The sequence below is a fragment of the Salmo salar genome, chromosome ssa18 (assembly GCF_905237065.1).
Source record: "Salmo salar chromosome ssa18, Ssal_v3.1, whole genome shotgun sequence".
NCBI lineage: Eukaryota > Metazoa > Chordata > Actinopteri > Salmoniformes > Salmonidae > Salmo > Salmo salar.
In genome coordinates, this window is record NC_059459.1 from 15,109,217 (window position 1) to 15,125,769 (window position 16,553).

At 40.3% G+C, this 16,553-nt stretch overlaps 1 protein-coding gene across 2 annotated transcripts in view; it reads right to left on the minus strand.

Annotated features, from left to right (window-relative positions):
* The window catches only part of shtn1 (shootin 1), a 43,932-nt gene that overhangs the window by 3,131 nt on the left and 24,248 nt on the right, over window positions 1-16,553 (minus strand). For both annotated transcript variants that reach the window (XM_014154473.2, XM_045700773.1), the window contains 12 exons: window positions 14,118-14,286; window positions 13,308-13,405; window positions 12,817-12,898; window positions 11,867-11,961; window positions 8,838-8,984; window positions 7,897-8,050; window positions 7,255-7,372; window positions 6,992-7,074; window positions 3,663-3,769; window positions 2,759-2,809; window positions 2,416-2,536; window positions 1,530-1,688 (listed from right to left, as the gene is read on the minus strand). In XM_014154473.2, the coding sequence (XP_014009948.1) occupies window positions 1,579-1,688; window positions 2,416-2,536; window positions 2,759-2,809; window positions 3,663-3,769; window positions 6,992-7,074; window positions 7,255-7,372; window positions 7,897-8,050; window positions 8,838-8,984; window positions 11,867-11,961; window positions 12,817-12,898; window positions 13,308-13,405; window positions 14,118-14,286 (1,335 nt within the window). In that variant the 3' untranslated portion in view covers window positions 1,530-1,578. The remainder of the gene's footprint in view (window positions 1-1,529; window positions 1,689-2,415; window positions 2,537-2,758; window positions 2,810-3,662; window positions 3,770-6,991; window positions 7,075-7,254; window positions 7,373-7,896; window positions 8,051-8,837; window positions 8,985-11,866; window positions 11,962-12,816; window positions 12,899-13,307; window positions 13,406-14,117; window positions 14,287-16,553) is intronic.

Genomic DNA, 16,553 nt, shown 5'->3' on the forward strand with positions numbered 1-16,553 from the left:
ATGTGTGATGCTCAATGACACTCTCATCTCCTTGGACGTTATCTAAGTTTAGTCTTAGTTAACCTCCTCTTCCTTCAACATGAGAAAATGGAGGGCCATAAGAAAAACATGTCAGTCTGCACAATTAGTCATTTCCGAGTCCTTGGTGCAAGCAACGTCCCCTTGTCCACTGATCCCTCTGTCTGCAAGGCCATTGTCGAGGGGAATTCTGCTGTTAAATAAAATGACAAAGTAACTTCCTCTTCCAACAACGTTGTAGCCCTGTCTGTATTTTTTCAGCAGTCCGCTGATGAATGAATGTGCAGAGCCAATAGGTCTTAAGATGAAGTCTGAGCCCCTTGAGGCGCCTGGAAGATAAATCTAACATAAGACACTTTATCCTCAAACAGGCTTTTGGGGGTAAGTAGTATACATGTAAACAAGATGGCAGAAAGAAAAGTCACTCAAATTGAATTTCCTCCACAATCTTGGGGGATTTGACCCTTTCTTTCAACTGTGCTCCAAGTGGAAATTGTGCCTTAGTGACAAATGAGACCCAAATCCTCAATTAGTGCCCCACACAATGGCTACGGGACGTCACACTCCTGTTTCTGGCTCTCACATTCCCCCCTCACTTCAGAAATAGTCCAACGAATTTGTGCAGGTGAGTGAAAAAAGCCCATCCTCATGGTCAACTAAGCGTGATGGTCATTGTGGCGTTCTGAGAGCAAGTTGATCCCAATCCAATTGTTCCGTAACAAACACCTAGCAGAACAGCTTAACCTGTAGTTGACATGTCAAGCATTTGACTAAAATCTAAAGCTCCAGTACTACCAGTTACGATGCTATATGTGCATTTACATGCTTGAAATTCTTTAGTCATGAAATAGATTCTGCTACAAAAAATCTTTACAATAATGCCTTCAAATAACACCTGCACAAAAAAAAATTATCTTGGTCCATGAAAGACTGGGGGAGTATCGAGCGAGGGGAGTAGTGGAAACAAAATCTGCCACAGTGCCCTGTAATTGCTCACTGGGAGGCTACAAGGTTAATACTGGTCTAGACAGACCAATTTAAAGACATACTTGCTTTGGCAAATGTTCAAGGCTACAAAAGCCGGCTGACGGATCCTCTCAGTGCAAACAAAGACTGTGTCAAAAATGTGGGCTTCACCTTCACCATTAAAGAAATTTTAACAAAGCCTCCGGTTGTGGGAACAAAGTATTTCATTTCACCTAAATCAATCGCCCCATGGTAATCCTTCATACAGTAGTGCACTCCCTCCCCAAAACAAAACAAGCAGCAGTGTGAAAACATCACAGCTTAATAAAACATGAAGCCATGGTGCACTGGATCTCAAGAGCTGCTCTAATTATTCCTGTAATCATCAGAAACAACTAGGGCCAGACTGGTTCTTACTCTAGGAGATTTATCTTACAGAAAGAAGTAGGTTTCTCATTTTCGATCAGTTGGGTCTTGGGACTTAAACTTCATTGTAAATCATGCAGTGATTCCAGGTGTTGAGACATTCTGTGAGGCGCACTTACCCAGGGCCCTGGGGTGCTAGTGGCAAGGACTCAGGTCAGCTGAGTGGGCCTAGAGCGGGACAGAGTCCTGGGAGTTCTGCTTGGTCTGAGGCTGGTCCCCTCTCACCCTGGTGACATCCAGAACACTGCTGGGGAAGGGACGAGGTGACGACGGCGAACCTTCACAAACACAATCACATATAGATCCACAATATTTCTACATTCAACAGTTGGAAATTGCTACTGTAGGCCTACAGTATGTTTACCTATTTGTCTGATGGTAGGATCTGCAATGACAGAGAACTGATATTATTCTGTAGGTATGTTTGCAGAGGAGTGTAAAATAATGTAACATTTAACTAGATCAACTACCAGGAACCACCTCCTCAGCAAAGCAGGAAGTGGTGTCCATACTACAAAACATGGGTGGGCTGTGTGGAAGATGAGATGTCATATTTTGAGATTTGCAATATGTTGTTTCACTAAATAATTATTAAATAATTAGAACATGTGTTTGCAAATGATTGATATCATTTGCAAACCGTATATTTGCATTAATTACTGGAAATTAATTTGAACATGCCTCATATATATATAGTCTCCTAAATGTAAAATTACTTGTTTAATTTAATATTAACAATAAAGCAAAAACAAGAAATGTTCCGTTATGATACTCTACTACGGATGGCATCTTACCTATTCCTTGTTACACAAGACTCTCTCCATGATCCCATCCTTTAGCTATTCATACTTAAACTATTAGCAGGACATAAGACTGCCTTTGTCTAAATTGACAAAAAGTGATACAATATCGTTTGTCATCTTTACGACCACTGAAACCCCCTCCAGAGTAAGTATGGGCTTGTCATTCTTTAGTTGTATATATTTTAAAGGAGACAAAACTCACAACTTTCCTGTGAGGTCTTGAATGCGCCCCGTCGTCTCTGTAGAACTCTCTCCAGCTCAGACTCAGTGTTTGTTGATGGAGATCCAACTTTAAGGTGGGGGGAGGGCCTTTTGAAAGTGGCCTGTACAGTTGGAACAAAAAGGGAAACAGATTCTGGTATGTTTTTGAGAATAACCTCTAACAACTTAAGTAGCTATGTATTATAAAATATAGTTTGTTCTGGTAGCTTGTATACTGTAGTGTCTAACAAATCATGGTTTTATCACCAACAACAAATAACAACATTTTGGAAAAGAAAAGTACCTCAAAAAGGACTACTGCTATTATTAAAAGGTTCCATTACCAGAATTCCTTTAAGTTCCTGAATGGCAGAATTAGAGGGTACCCTTTCTCGCTGGTAAGAGGATGAGGACAGATGGGAAGATGGGTTTGGTAAATAAGCAGCACATATTTGACACATTTATCCCAATCACTGTTTCAGCCTACAGAACCTGTTAGCATTGTAGTGTATTTCTAGACCACTCTTCATACCACAGAGACCAGAATACGGGTTAAAACAGGGTCAAAAAATAAAAAGATGTCCACATAGTGTATAATTATTTAATTTCCCATGCAAACAGACAATTTACGCATTATAAAATAATTTGGGTAAAGTATAGGTCCTAATGGTCTCCAATTTTGAGAGAACTGTGGGCAGAGTGCTACATGTTGACATGTCTTAGAGATCTCATAAGAAAAACAAGCGCATGCGGCAGCACACTGTCATCCCTGTTAGAATGTGACAATGTGTTCAAAATAGCTTCTGAAGTTTACATAGTCGTGTGGACCTTATTTGTAAAATAGAGCAGTTTTAACATTTCCTGAAGTTTCAATTATGGAGATACAAGGTTTTCTTCCGTCAGAGACGCTATGCTACTAAGAAACATACAGGCCCGTGAACATGATTTCGACAGGTCAGTAAGCCTTTCACTGTGTTCCTGTTGAAACACAGCTTTTCTCTAAGGTAAACATACTGTACAGAGCTCCATGTCGACATGACTTAGAAATCTTACAACGTACAAAAACAAGCTCGCTTCAGTACCACATACACTATTCTTAGGACACGGGTTCATGAACATGATTGCACAGGTCATAAAGCCATTTCACCTATAACAAGGAAAAAGAGTGCATTTATGTAGAAACTCAGCTTCTCTGAGCTGAAGTGGTACAATGTTGGTGACCCTTTGTGAGGTATATTCTGCATGTACCTGGACGGGCTTGGTTTTGTTGGGGGCCTGGCCAACGGGTCGGAGGTTAACCCCCCTTTTGATTCTCTGCATCATCTCATCCACAGCTTGTTGCCTGATGTCCATCTCTAGGAGTCAACACACAAAGAGCACACGGGTTATTTATTGGATTTTGATCCATACTAGAGTACAACTTTACTTGGAGATTTAATAAAAAACATTACCTCCATCCTCCTCTATTGCTGTCTATACGGTGAGTATTGCGGGCAAACATTACGGGCAACAGTTCATACAGTGGTCTTTACAAATGGCTTTGGTACTCCTTCAACAACCATTATGTTTTTATTCAGTTCAACAAGAAAAGTTTAGCAAATTCTGCAAGAAAATACAAGTTATATGCAGCTGACAAAAGTTGGGAGATATTTCGTTTAACAGCTTGTAGAAAGAAATGTAAGAACGTTGCACACTCTATGCTCCCAACAATTGAATGGGTAAACCTAATCACCCTGTAACCTTCAATTAAGATTATACAATAAAGCCAATGTTAGCTGGCACACAACTCACATTGTTATGAAAATGTTGTCCTCCAAAGTATTCCAATAAATATTCAAAGTATTAAAGAAATATTTTTTTTTATTCAAACATTCTAATTCCAATGAAAAATATCATTGATGACGGTATTCAAGCCATTCTCTTCTACCTCTAGGGGCAACCAGATACAGTAGTGAGTGCCCAATAACAGAAAATCACAGAAAATGAAGGACTGGTAACAAAACAAGGATATTTTTATGTTCAGAAATACATACAAATGTATCACCCACTAACTATTCAAGGTTTGTTTTTTGTTCATGCAAATGGAAGAACGTAACTTTATTAAAGGTCCAATGCAGCCATTTTTATCTCAGTATCAAATCATTTCTGGGTAACAATGAAGTACTTTACCGTGACTGTTTTCAATTAAAAATTGTCAAAAGGAAACAAAAATTGCTTCTTTCAAAGAGCAATTTCTCATGCAAGAATTTTGCTAGGACTGTCTGGGAGCGGTCCGAGTGAGGGGCCTAATTGGACGAGCCTAATGGGAGGGATATGTAACCTGAAAACTAGCTGTTATCGGCAGAGAGGTTTAAAACTGTCTTTGTTATTGGTCTATTAACTTATACTGTCTGGTAATGTCGCCAGGCAGGCACAAAAACTCCATCCCATCAAAACAGGCTGAAATTTCAGGTGGTCTTTTTAAACAGTTTTTACACTAAAAGGACATTATCATAATTTTCACAAATTCACAATATTATTCCAACCTCATAGTGTGGAAATATATATAATACACATAAAAATCTATTTTTTGACTGTACTGGGCCTTTAACTAACATGGCCCGTCAATGACCAATGCATCCCCAATAAATGCTCATAAAGCACAGACTGGTGTCCTTCGACTACTCAATTATTAATGTCTACATTCCTCATACAAAAGTGACCCAACTGACCCATAGTGATTCTGGAAAATAGAAATTACTTTGAGAGCAACCTAAATTTTGGGTTAAATTATGGCCCTCAATTAAGTCGAGCTGCCATTCAATTCCACTGAGGAATTTCTACACATTGCATCGAGGAGGGGAACATTTGTGAAAGAAAAATGTCTTGTATGCAGTTTTAAATGAGAAAACAATAAAACATTTGAATTTCAATTATGGATACTGCAAGAAAACCAAGGTCAGAGCACATGGTATTTCAACAAAATTCAAGATTAGACCGCGAGAAGGTGATTCTACCTGAGTGAAACCTGAAATAAGAGAGAGTGGAAACTCTAAACAGTCAAACTATGAGGATGGACTGAGAAACAGATGAGATTGTGGATGGGACAGGTTGTACAAAGTCTGAATGTGGACGTCTAGGTACTGTATCAATAAGAGCCATGTTAGAAAAAACAGCAATACCTTACTTACATAAGTATTCAGACCCTTTGCTATGAGACTCAAAATTGAGCTCAGGTGCGTCCTGTTTTCATTGATCATCCTTGAGATGTTTCTACAACTTGATTGGAGTCCACCTGTGGTAAATTCAATTGATTGGACATGATTTGGAAAGGCACACACCTGTGTTTATAAGGTCCCACAGTTGACAGTGCATGTCAGAGTAAAAACAAAGTCATGAGGTCGAAGGAATTGTCCAAAGAACTCCGAGACAGGATTGTGTCGAGGCACAGATCTGGGGAAGGGTATCAAAAAATGTCTGCAGCATTGAAGGTCCCCAAGAACACAGTGGCCTCCATCATTCTTAAATGGAAGAAGTTTGGAACCATCAAGACTCTTCCCACTTCTCAGTAAAAGGCACATGACAGCCCGCTTGGAGTTTGCCAAAAGGCACCTAAAGGACTCTCATGATGAAACAAATATTGAACTCTTTGGCCTGAATGCCAAGTGTCACGCCGGGAGGAAACCTGGCACCACCCCTACGGTGAAGCATGGTGGTGGCAGCATCATGCTGTGGGGATGATATTCAGTGGCAGGGACTGGGAGACTAGTCAGGATCGAGGGAAAGATGAACGGTGCAAAGTACATTGAGATCCTTGATGAAAACCTGCTCCAGAGTGCTCAGGACCTCAGACTGGGGCGAAGGTTCACCCTCCAACAGAACAACGACCCTAAGCACACAGCCAAGACAACGGAGGAGTGGCTTTGGGACAAGTCTCTGAATGTCCTTGAGTAGCCCAGCCAGAGGACTTGAACCCGATCGAACATCTCTGGAGAGACCTGAAAATAGCTGTGCAGCGACACTCCCCATCCAACCTGACAGAGCTTGAGAGGATCTGCAGAGAAGAATGGGAGAAACTCTCCAAATAAGGTGTGCCAAGCTTGTAGCGTCATACTTAAGAAGACTCGAGGCTGTAATCACTGCCAAAGGTGCTTCAACAAAGTACTAAGTAAAGGGTCTGAATACTTATGCAAATGTAATATTTCAGTAGTTTTTTCCCCCTCCAGATTTGCAAAATAAAAATTCAAAATAACTGTTTTTGCTTTGTCATTATGGGGTATTGTGTGTAGATTGATGAGGGAAAAAAGCGATTTAATCAATTTTAGAATAAGGCTGTAACGCAACAAAATGTGGAATAAATCAAGGGGTCTGAATACTTTCCGAATGCACTGTAGTTTACATGAAAAGGGGGAGCTGTATGACGACACCCTTGAACTACTGTCCAAATGTTCAGAGCCAGCACAATAAAATAAATAGTATAAGGTCATACAGTGCTTGCAGTTAAACACTACAACTGACGACATACCAAAGAGAGGTTATAAGAACATTTTGTTAAAGCTCTTAAAATATAGATTTTAGAATTTTTCTGTTTACTGTACCTGGCTCCTTTGCTGAATCTTGGACAACTAATGGAATATCCCTACTGATATTTTTCTTTTTGCGAATCATCAATAGCAGTGAACTGTAAAGAAACAGAAAAGAGTGAGTTGACCTTGGACCATATATAGGGCCCTATAGGGAGTTTTTCCTAACCATGTGACCTGACCAGGAAGTAAGCCTGGTCCCCAGTATGACTACTTCAAGCAGATGTAGTTCATGTAAAACGTACATTGTAAATGATTCCCATTTGTTCATATCTCACCCGAGAGGGTTGGTGAGTGGGGCTGGTGGTGGAGGAGGGGGTGGCGGGGGCGGAGGTGGAGGGGCTGGAGCAGGCGGAGGGTTAGAAAGGGCCTGGAGCTTCTTCTGCAGCTCCTCAACTGCTCAATAGGACAAATGGACAAGTAGCATCAGCATCCATTCATTAAGGGAGGTGTAAAATACATTATATTACGAACTGAATGGAAATGGAGAATATTAACCCAAAAATGTATTCTGAACTGCTCCATGAAACACTGTTTTTAGTCCATTTCTTTTGTTAATGACTGAAGAATGTTCTGATGTACATCATCATCCAAGGCTCAACATTACAAACACTTGAAATGAATGGAAATGGCTCAGAAAATGGTTAGAGAACTGCAGGTTGAGATGATTAACCTACAAATGCATTATAAAGTGCTCTAATGAAAATGTTTCTTTGCAGTCCATTGCTTTTGCTAACAAATGAATGGGGTTCTGTGCATTTCTCTATAGTTAAAACCCAAGGTTGGCTTCAGTTGAATACATGTAGAAATCCCATTGTAAAACCATGAGAATAACATCAACCTTTTGACAAAGCCCACTCATTCCCTGCTGGGAAGTGCAGCTACTGTGGGCAGTCCTCCAATTCTGCTGTTCCACTCACCAGTAAACTTGAGATCCTTGGCCTCCACCTTAGCCTTGGAACATCTCTCCTCGTGCTCCCTCTTCTCCTCTGCCAGGAGCTCTAGCTTACGTTGTAACGCCAGCACCTCCTTATGTAGCTCTGAACCCCTGAGCTGCTCCTCAATCCCCTTCATCTGTTACCACCAAACATTACCCATTCACTCACAATCCTACAAGATATGCTGTGTACCGGGGACATTCTTACTAAATTTGAAGTGAACGTTAGGAAATAAAGAGTATGATTTTACAAGGCAAACAGTGGTTCTTCACTACAGACATAAAAAGGTTGAGGCAAAAATAGTGATAAGTGGTGCTGCTTTAAAACACACACACGCACACGGACACAAAACAACGGAACAAAACGTAAGCTGCTCAGAGCCTGCACCACAAAACAGCTCCTGTGGTGATAATTGCTGATAAGTAGCTTTGGATAGGTGCCAGTCCCAAAAAAATTCTCTGCTCCTCAAATAATGTGTTAATTGTTCTTTAAATGGAGGGTATGGCTCACCTCCGCCCTAGACCAGGAGAGATCAGTGATCCCACTCTTTCCTAATTGTTTTCACCCATCCAAATCCTGCTGAGAGTGAATGGTGTCTCTGATACTCCTTATCAGTATGGACACAGAAAGTCGCTGCCCTAAGTGCTCCATGTGACAATTGTCATTCAAAAGGACATCTCACAGTTTAATTGATGAGCTAATTGACTTTCAGTCTTTTTCAGATACACATTCATATTTGTTCCACGTGCAAAACTGGAGTAGATCTTTTTCAGATGAGGTCATATTTTGTCATTTAAAAAAAATGCAATATTTGACTATGAGGGAAAAAATATCTTGGCTGACATTAGATTCTAGACCCAATTTTCATCACACTAAAGAAGCGTTGTGTTGTTGGTGATGTGGTGTTAATGTTGATGTGTGACCTGTTGTTGGTGCTCCAGCCTCTGGCTCTCCAGGGCCTGGGTGAGCCTGGTGACATCAGTGAGGGCTGCCTGCAGGGCCTCACTGGGTGATGAGCTCTTTAGGAGAATCTGACTCTGTCTGTTCAGCTTCTTCTGCTCAACCAGCATCTGCATGGGAGGATTTACACAAGGGACAGAAGCTGTCAATAAGTGTTAACAGTGTTGATACATTACTGCATGTGACATTTGTTTTAGCAGTAAATTAACCATACCTGTGGTTTTAGTGTAATAAACAAATATTTGAGTATACCGATAAAAGCACCTGAGCATGTATAGAAACCAGTGAGGCTATTCAAAATGTGTGTTTGCAGAGAGGGGGTATATTGAGGTCTCATTATGCAGCATGCATAGGGTGGTGATTCATTTAGCTACATATGTTCTCAAAAATGATCTCTGGTGATAACACATAATGAATAGAGTGTTCCTGAATACTGATTAGATTGCAAGGGGGAAGAGTACTAATCTGGACACCATATAGAACATACATGTCATACAATCATGTGGCACTTCTAAGATATTCATGCCACATCTTAAACACAGCGGCATCACATATTCTCAAAACAGTATACCATTGGATACTGGTGTCCAATGTTACAGCTCAAATTCATAATTCATATGGGGAACGATTCTGACCCGAGTTAAGCGAGCGTAAATGGAACGTAATTCCCTTTTTATGCACTTTTCTCTCTATGCGTATTCTGACCTTGAATTTAAGCATGAGAATAGCATGCTATTCAACCGCTATTGGTTTGGGGTGGAGATGGAATAAATGAAGCTGAGGCTGAGGTGTGTCTACAGATACGTCTTATTCTGAGTTTGGCTTAATTCCATCATAATTCCACCAACTTTACGTGCGAGGAAAACAAGAATAAGGTCTCGCAAACCTCTACTTTCTTTTCATGATGGAAATAACAGCATTCTCCATGCACTGTAATTTATAAATTGATAAGCTATTAATAAGAGCTAGGTAAATGAGTAATCAGTTCGGAGAAGGGATTGTAAATACACACAGCAATTGTTTTAGATTACCTTTCCTTATAATCCCTGGAGATGATCTGAAACCAGTCATATGGAAGCAAACTGAAAATCATATCATATGACATGTATCGCGCCCCATTTTCCACAGTGAAGTAGGCTATTCAGAATTGTAATTGTGTGCCCTCCTAACTTGCTGAAATAATTGTGTGCCCTCATAATTTGTGGGTAAACTTTTGAGGGTACTGTAGGGCTATACCTGCGGAGTTGATGTACTGTATGTGCTTTAGAATGTTTTAATTATATGCCCGGCCCTGTCTCAGTTATATTTTACAATTTGTATCATATTAAATATTAGCCACTATCGGGAGCCACCGTAAGTTATACCCACATAATTATAACTGTCACTTTAGTGTTAGTGTTCTTCAATTTGTAGCTTACATTTTGCATCAGTCCATTCCATTTCGTATACCTATCTTTTCTCTGTCACGTTTGTGTAGTTGTCCCTGCTTTCCTCTGTCACGCCTGTGTAGTTGTCCCTGCTTTCCTCTGTCACGTCTGTGTAGTTGTCCCTGCTTTCCTCTGTCACGTCTGTGTAGTTGTCCCTGCTTTCCTCTGTCACGTCTGTGTAGTTGTCCCTGCTTTCCTCTGTCACGTCTGTGTAGTTGTCCCTGCTTTCCTCTGTCACGTCTGTGTAGTTGTCCCTGCTTTCCTCTGTCACGTCTGTGTAGTTGTCCCCGCTTTCCTCTGTCACGCCTGTGTAGTTGTCCCTGCTTTCCTCTGTCACGTCTGTGTAGTTGTCCCTGCTTTCCTCTGTCACGTCTGTGTAGTTGTCCCTGCTTTCCTCTGTCACGTCTGTGTAGTTGTCCCTGCTTTCATCTGTCACGTCTGTGTAGTTGTCCCCGCTTTCCTCTGTTACGCCTGTATAGTTGTCCCTGAGGGTCGTTTGCATTAGTGGATCATATTAGGGTAATGTTGTGCAATCATTTGGGACATGTAGCCTATTTGAATCGTTATGGGACTCAGACCATACGTAGCAGTTTAAACCTGGAGCACAGTTCACCACGACTGGACCGTTGTCATCACTGTTCCATGATTAGTGAGGATTAGGGGTGATTTATAGGACTATTGTTCAACCTTATTGTACATTTACATGACAACTTTCTGGATGAATCAAACCACTGTATTTTTAAATCATCAATATATTCCATGCATAAAGGCTCTCCAAACTTTAAAAAAAGAATGATTCATACATACTTTCCTAACCCCCAAATTTGCCTAAATAATTTAAAAATCTACCAGTTGGGGCTGAAATGCATATATTTAGATGGCTTTCTTTCATTGATCCCTATATTCTGAACCCGTTCTCTCTATGTAGTCTGTCTACAAAATTCTAATTAAAGGTACACCATATTTAAACGGATGTCTTAAGATAAATGTATTGAAAATCCTATTGAATGAAAACTCCACAAGAAAATCTGTTGGGCAGCAACTGGGAGGGTATTCAGCGGTTTAATTAAATGTATTCAGCGCACGCAAGGGAACCATGCCTGCAAAGCCCATTATGCACCTGTGTAAGGTAAGTCTAAATACCGACTACAGAGTAGTGAGTAGGAAAGGCGTAAATTTCCTAAGTCGGAAACAACCCTTTAGCAGATTAACACAGCCACCTTGTCAGATATTAAGGCAATGGCCTGATTCCATTGTTTACTTGTTGGGAAACACCAATGATGCATCATATTAGTGTCTAAGTGATGAGTCAGTAGGAAAACAAGTTCATGATCAGGTGCCTGCAAAATGGGATTGGGAACAAGCATATTAATCACAGTTAACCCACTGGGACCACACTGTTGAATCAACATTGTTTCCACGTAACTTCAATGAAATTACACTGAACCAACGTGGAATAGAAGTTGAATTGACGTCTGTGCCCAGTGGGAAGGAGACATGTTGAGCTGACAGAAATACCCATCCAAAGCTGCTAAGCCTATTATGGGTGCCTCGAGAGAGCTCACCTCTCGTGCAAATTTCTCTGCCTCTGCCCTCAGCTCCTTCTCCAGATCCAGGTTTTCCTGCAGGGCCTCGTACTCCTCCACGGCAAACAGCGACACTGGAAGCATTAAATATCTAATCAGAACATGTAAAACGGCGCAAATAAATCTGCTTACAGCGCACCTGTTTCACCTGCATATTTCATGTGTAGTTCAAGCTTTCTTGCATATTTCCCTATATCCCTTTTATCTGGTCAGCTGGCCCTAATCTTAACACTGACCTTAACCTTAATCCCAACCCTAACTTTAGTCTTAATCCCTAACCTTAATCTGCAAACTGGTAACCTAAAATATAAATGAAAACTTTTACATTCTGTACAGTGAGGGAAAAAAGTATTTGATCCCCTGCTGATTTTGTACGTTTGCCCACTGACAAAGAAATGATCAGTCTATAATTTTAATGGTAGGTTTATTTGAACAGTGAGAGACAGAATAACAACAAAAAAATCCAGAAAAACACATGTAAAAAATGTTATAAATTGATTTGCATTTTAATGAGGGAAATAACTATTTTACCCCTCAAATACTTTTTTCCCTCACTGTAATTAGCAGGCAGTATAAAACGTTATGGAAAACCTTGAAACTCAAGGGGGAGGGGGAATTCACTTTTCACAACCAACATGCTCCCTGAAAAGCAAGCCATTCAACCAGGACCAAATTAATAGTGATTTTGTTTTTTGATCATTTTCTGTAAGAAATATGCCTCCAGTCACTAAGGATCACCCAGCATTCACGGCATAGTGAGGGGGTACAGGCTTCACTTGACTTTTATTTCTGTCAAATGTAACCCCACTCAAGGTTACGCTGCACAAAAAGCCACAGAGACTAGGACACCTTAATTGCCTTGCAAGGTGGACACGGATGTTACACTAGTCTCTTTGGAGTCAAAATATTGCAGTGGAGAAGACTCTGACCTCTGTTGTATTTCGCCAAGAGCTTCTTTTGTCGGACTGTCTCAGCAATCAAAACCATATTATCATGTTTTTCTTTCAGCAACTACAGTGAAGAGAGGAAGAGAACAAGACAGAAGAGAGTTGATTTGATTGTGCTGTTAATTGATTTCTCAAATAACTGAATTGCGACACTACTGTTAGAATACTGTAGATGGAAATCATTCTAGGTTTCAATGTACTCTTTGTCCTAATTGTATGAATGTGCATAGGCCTACACTATGATAACATAATAAGGACATTGCACATGATTCATCTGTTTCACTGAGAGGATCAACACAGATTTTCGGATTTTGAGAAAAATAGCAACAAAAAAAAGCTCTGACAAAAGGCCAAGAGGCTGACACGTAAGCTTAAATAAGTGATAGAAGCAAGAGTAGTGTGCAGCTTTTCTTTGGAACTAATAGCAACAAAAAGTATTTTTAAACAACTCCCAAATCTATATTCAGACTTACTTCTTCTCTGATGTCCCTTAGCTCCTCTCTTGTAGCCTCATGATCAATGGTGGCTTGCTTTTTCTCCTCCAGTGTCAACTCCAATTTTATCTTCAGCTCTGGCCCATGAAAATTTAAAAGAAGTACACTCAATCTTGCAATCAATGATCAATCATGTTGTATGTACGAGAGCGTAAAGAATTCCAATAGGGCCAGGTCTATCGGTCAAATAAGTAACAACATAAGAGATCTCTTCCATTCATTTATCCAGCAGCATACCACCCTGCATACCACTGCTGGCTTGCTTCTGAAACTAAGCAGGGTTGGTCCTGGTCAGTCCCTGGATGGGAGACCAGATGCTGCTGGAAGTGGTGTTGGAGGCACTCTTTCCTCCGGTCTAAAATAATATCCCAATTCCCCAGGGCAGTGATTGGGACACTGCCCTGTGATGGGTGTCCTGACTCTCTGAGGTCATTAAAGATCCCATGGCACTTATTGTAAGAGTAGGGGTGTTAACCCTGGTGTCCTGGCTAAATTCCCAATCTGGCCCTCAAACCATCATGGTCACCTAATACTCCCCAGTTTACAATTAGCTCATTCATTCCTTGCCCCTGTAACTATTCTTCAGGTTGTTGCTGTAAATGAGAATGTGTTCTCAGTCAACTTACCTGGTGAAATAAATAAATTCATCAGGAATTCCATCTAAGACAACCTGTGATAGATCTGAAATCTGTGTGTAATATCAGTGTACGAGCCAAAGTGGTATGGACACTATTTGGAACAGCTGCTGTGGATATGTGGGAAAGGGGACAGCAGGGTGACATCTAGTACCTGTGATGGTGCTCTGGCAGTGGGCTGAGAAGCACTCTTTTTCTACCTGGGTGTCCCCACTCTCCTCCTCTTCTTCATCCTCCAGACCGATCTCAGCAATGGTCTCTGGCCCCAGGTGGGCCAGGTACAACATACTCTTCCTCTTCAAGGAGCAGTTCTGCCGGTTCAACTGGAGGAAGAAAGAGAGCGAGAGGGAGAGAAATGGATCACCTTATGACCTTATGAAAAACAGATGCAAAAAAGGCTGACTGAACTCTTTCAGAGCTTTCACATAGAGAGAACGTGGTGCATTGGATTTACTATAATTGGCCTTTTTCCTCTTTTGTCATTAGCATGCAATTATGCAGGTTAGCGCTTTCATGAATCTTGTTCTGGAGACAGATCTGCAGAGTGGTTACTAGCTGGCACAACCACAAAGTCATGAAATCTGATTTTAAACCTAACCTTAACCCTAACCTCAACCACACTGCTAACCCTGATGCCTAACCCTAACCTTAAATTAAAGGGGCAATCTGCAGTTGCTTCTTCCAATTTTAGTATTTTAAATTATATAAATATATATTAGTATTTTAAAGTATATATATATATATATATATATATATATATATATATATATATATATATACATACACACACACACACACACACATACAGTTGACGTCAGAAGTTTACATACACCTTAGCCAAATACATTTAAACTCAGTTTTTCACAAATCCTGACATTTAATCCTAGTAAACATTCCCTGTCTTATGTCAGTTAGGATCACCACTTTATTTTAAGAATGTGAAATGTCAGAATAATAGTAGAGAATGATTTCTTTCTTTCATCACATTCCCAGTGGGTCAGAAGTTTACATACACTCAATTAGTATTTGGTAGCATTGCCTTTAAACTGTTTAACTTGGGTCAAACGTTACGGGTAGCCTTCCACAAGCTTCCCACAATAAGTTGGGTGAATATTGGTCCATTCCTCCTGACAGAGCTGGTGTAACGGAATCTGGTTTCTTGGCCTCCTTGCTCGCACATGCTTTTTCAGTTCTGACCACAAATGTTCTATAGGATGAGGTCAGGGCTTTGTGATGGCCACTCCAATACCTTGACTTTGTTGTCCTTAAGCCACAACTTTGGAAGTATGCTTGGGGTCATTGTCCATTTGGAAGACCAATTTGCGACCAAGCTATAACTTCCTGACTGATGTCTTGAGATGTTGTTTCAATATATCCATATCATTTTCCATCCTCATGATGCCATCTATTTTGTAAGGTGCACTTTACAAAATAGATGGCATCATGAGGATGGAAAATTATATATATATATATTTATATACACACACACACACACACACATTGAGCTTAGCTGTACCCCATTAGAAACCCAAATATAGGCTATTTTTACTCCTTTGTTTGTAAACAATGTAAATGTTAAAAAAACTATGTATAGCCTCAAAACATGGTTCAAACTATAATTGGATGGTCAATCCCTGTATCCATAGCTCTGTCCATGAGTTTAGTTACATTTCTCCAGCCGCATCCCTCAGCTGTTTACCAAATTACTGGTGGGGTTCGTTATTGTTCAAGCTGCAGATTGCCCCTTTAACACCAAAAATGCAGTTTGTTTCCATTCATTTCTACAATATAGCCAATTTTGATTTTGCAGCTGGCCCATCTAGCGGAAATCACTCACTTCTGCCTCCAGGACAGACTTATCCAAATAAACATCAACCTGCTGCAATTACAGTCAAACTATTATAGTTGTATTATAGTAAAGTGCCATGCACAGATAATAGGAAATGTGGCGCAAGATATGTCAGATAAAATGTTGGTCCGATTTCCTCATTCATCGTCCCGTCAATCACACTGTGCCTGTAAGTGGCATCGAGGAAGGATGCACAAGCAATAATCAGCCATCGCATTACAAAGAGCCAGGGGAAAGGCCTGACGACAATGTATGTCTGCTTTTAGACACAATCACAGTATTTTATGAAATGCATCCATTTACAGTACATCCCTCATTCCTATGGCATGCTGGACTTTGTATCCCTTTTCTGTACAAATTCCAAATTTGATCAGTTCAGCCTAAGCCGTCCATATTGAACTGTCAGTATGAAACATTCACATTTTTTGGTTCTATCATCAAGACATCCTATGTGCCAATTTAGGCATACTACTACTACTAAGTAAAGAATAATGAAGCCTAAAGCAAGACGATGGATGAAAATGACGCACATTTGTTGATGTGACTTCAGACGGAAAGTGTGAGGAGAAAAGAAAAGCAGAGCTATAAAAGAGGCATGTATTAATGACATCCTAGTGAGTGCAGAATGCAGCAATTCCATTTTCTAATGATGCCCTTTAAAGTGCATCTTTTAAAAATGCAATCAACAATTCATAACACAGAATCATAGTCTTTGATAATAATCTACTATTGATGAGAGTG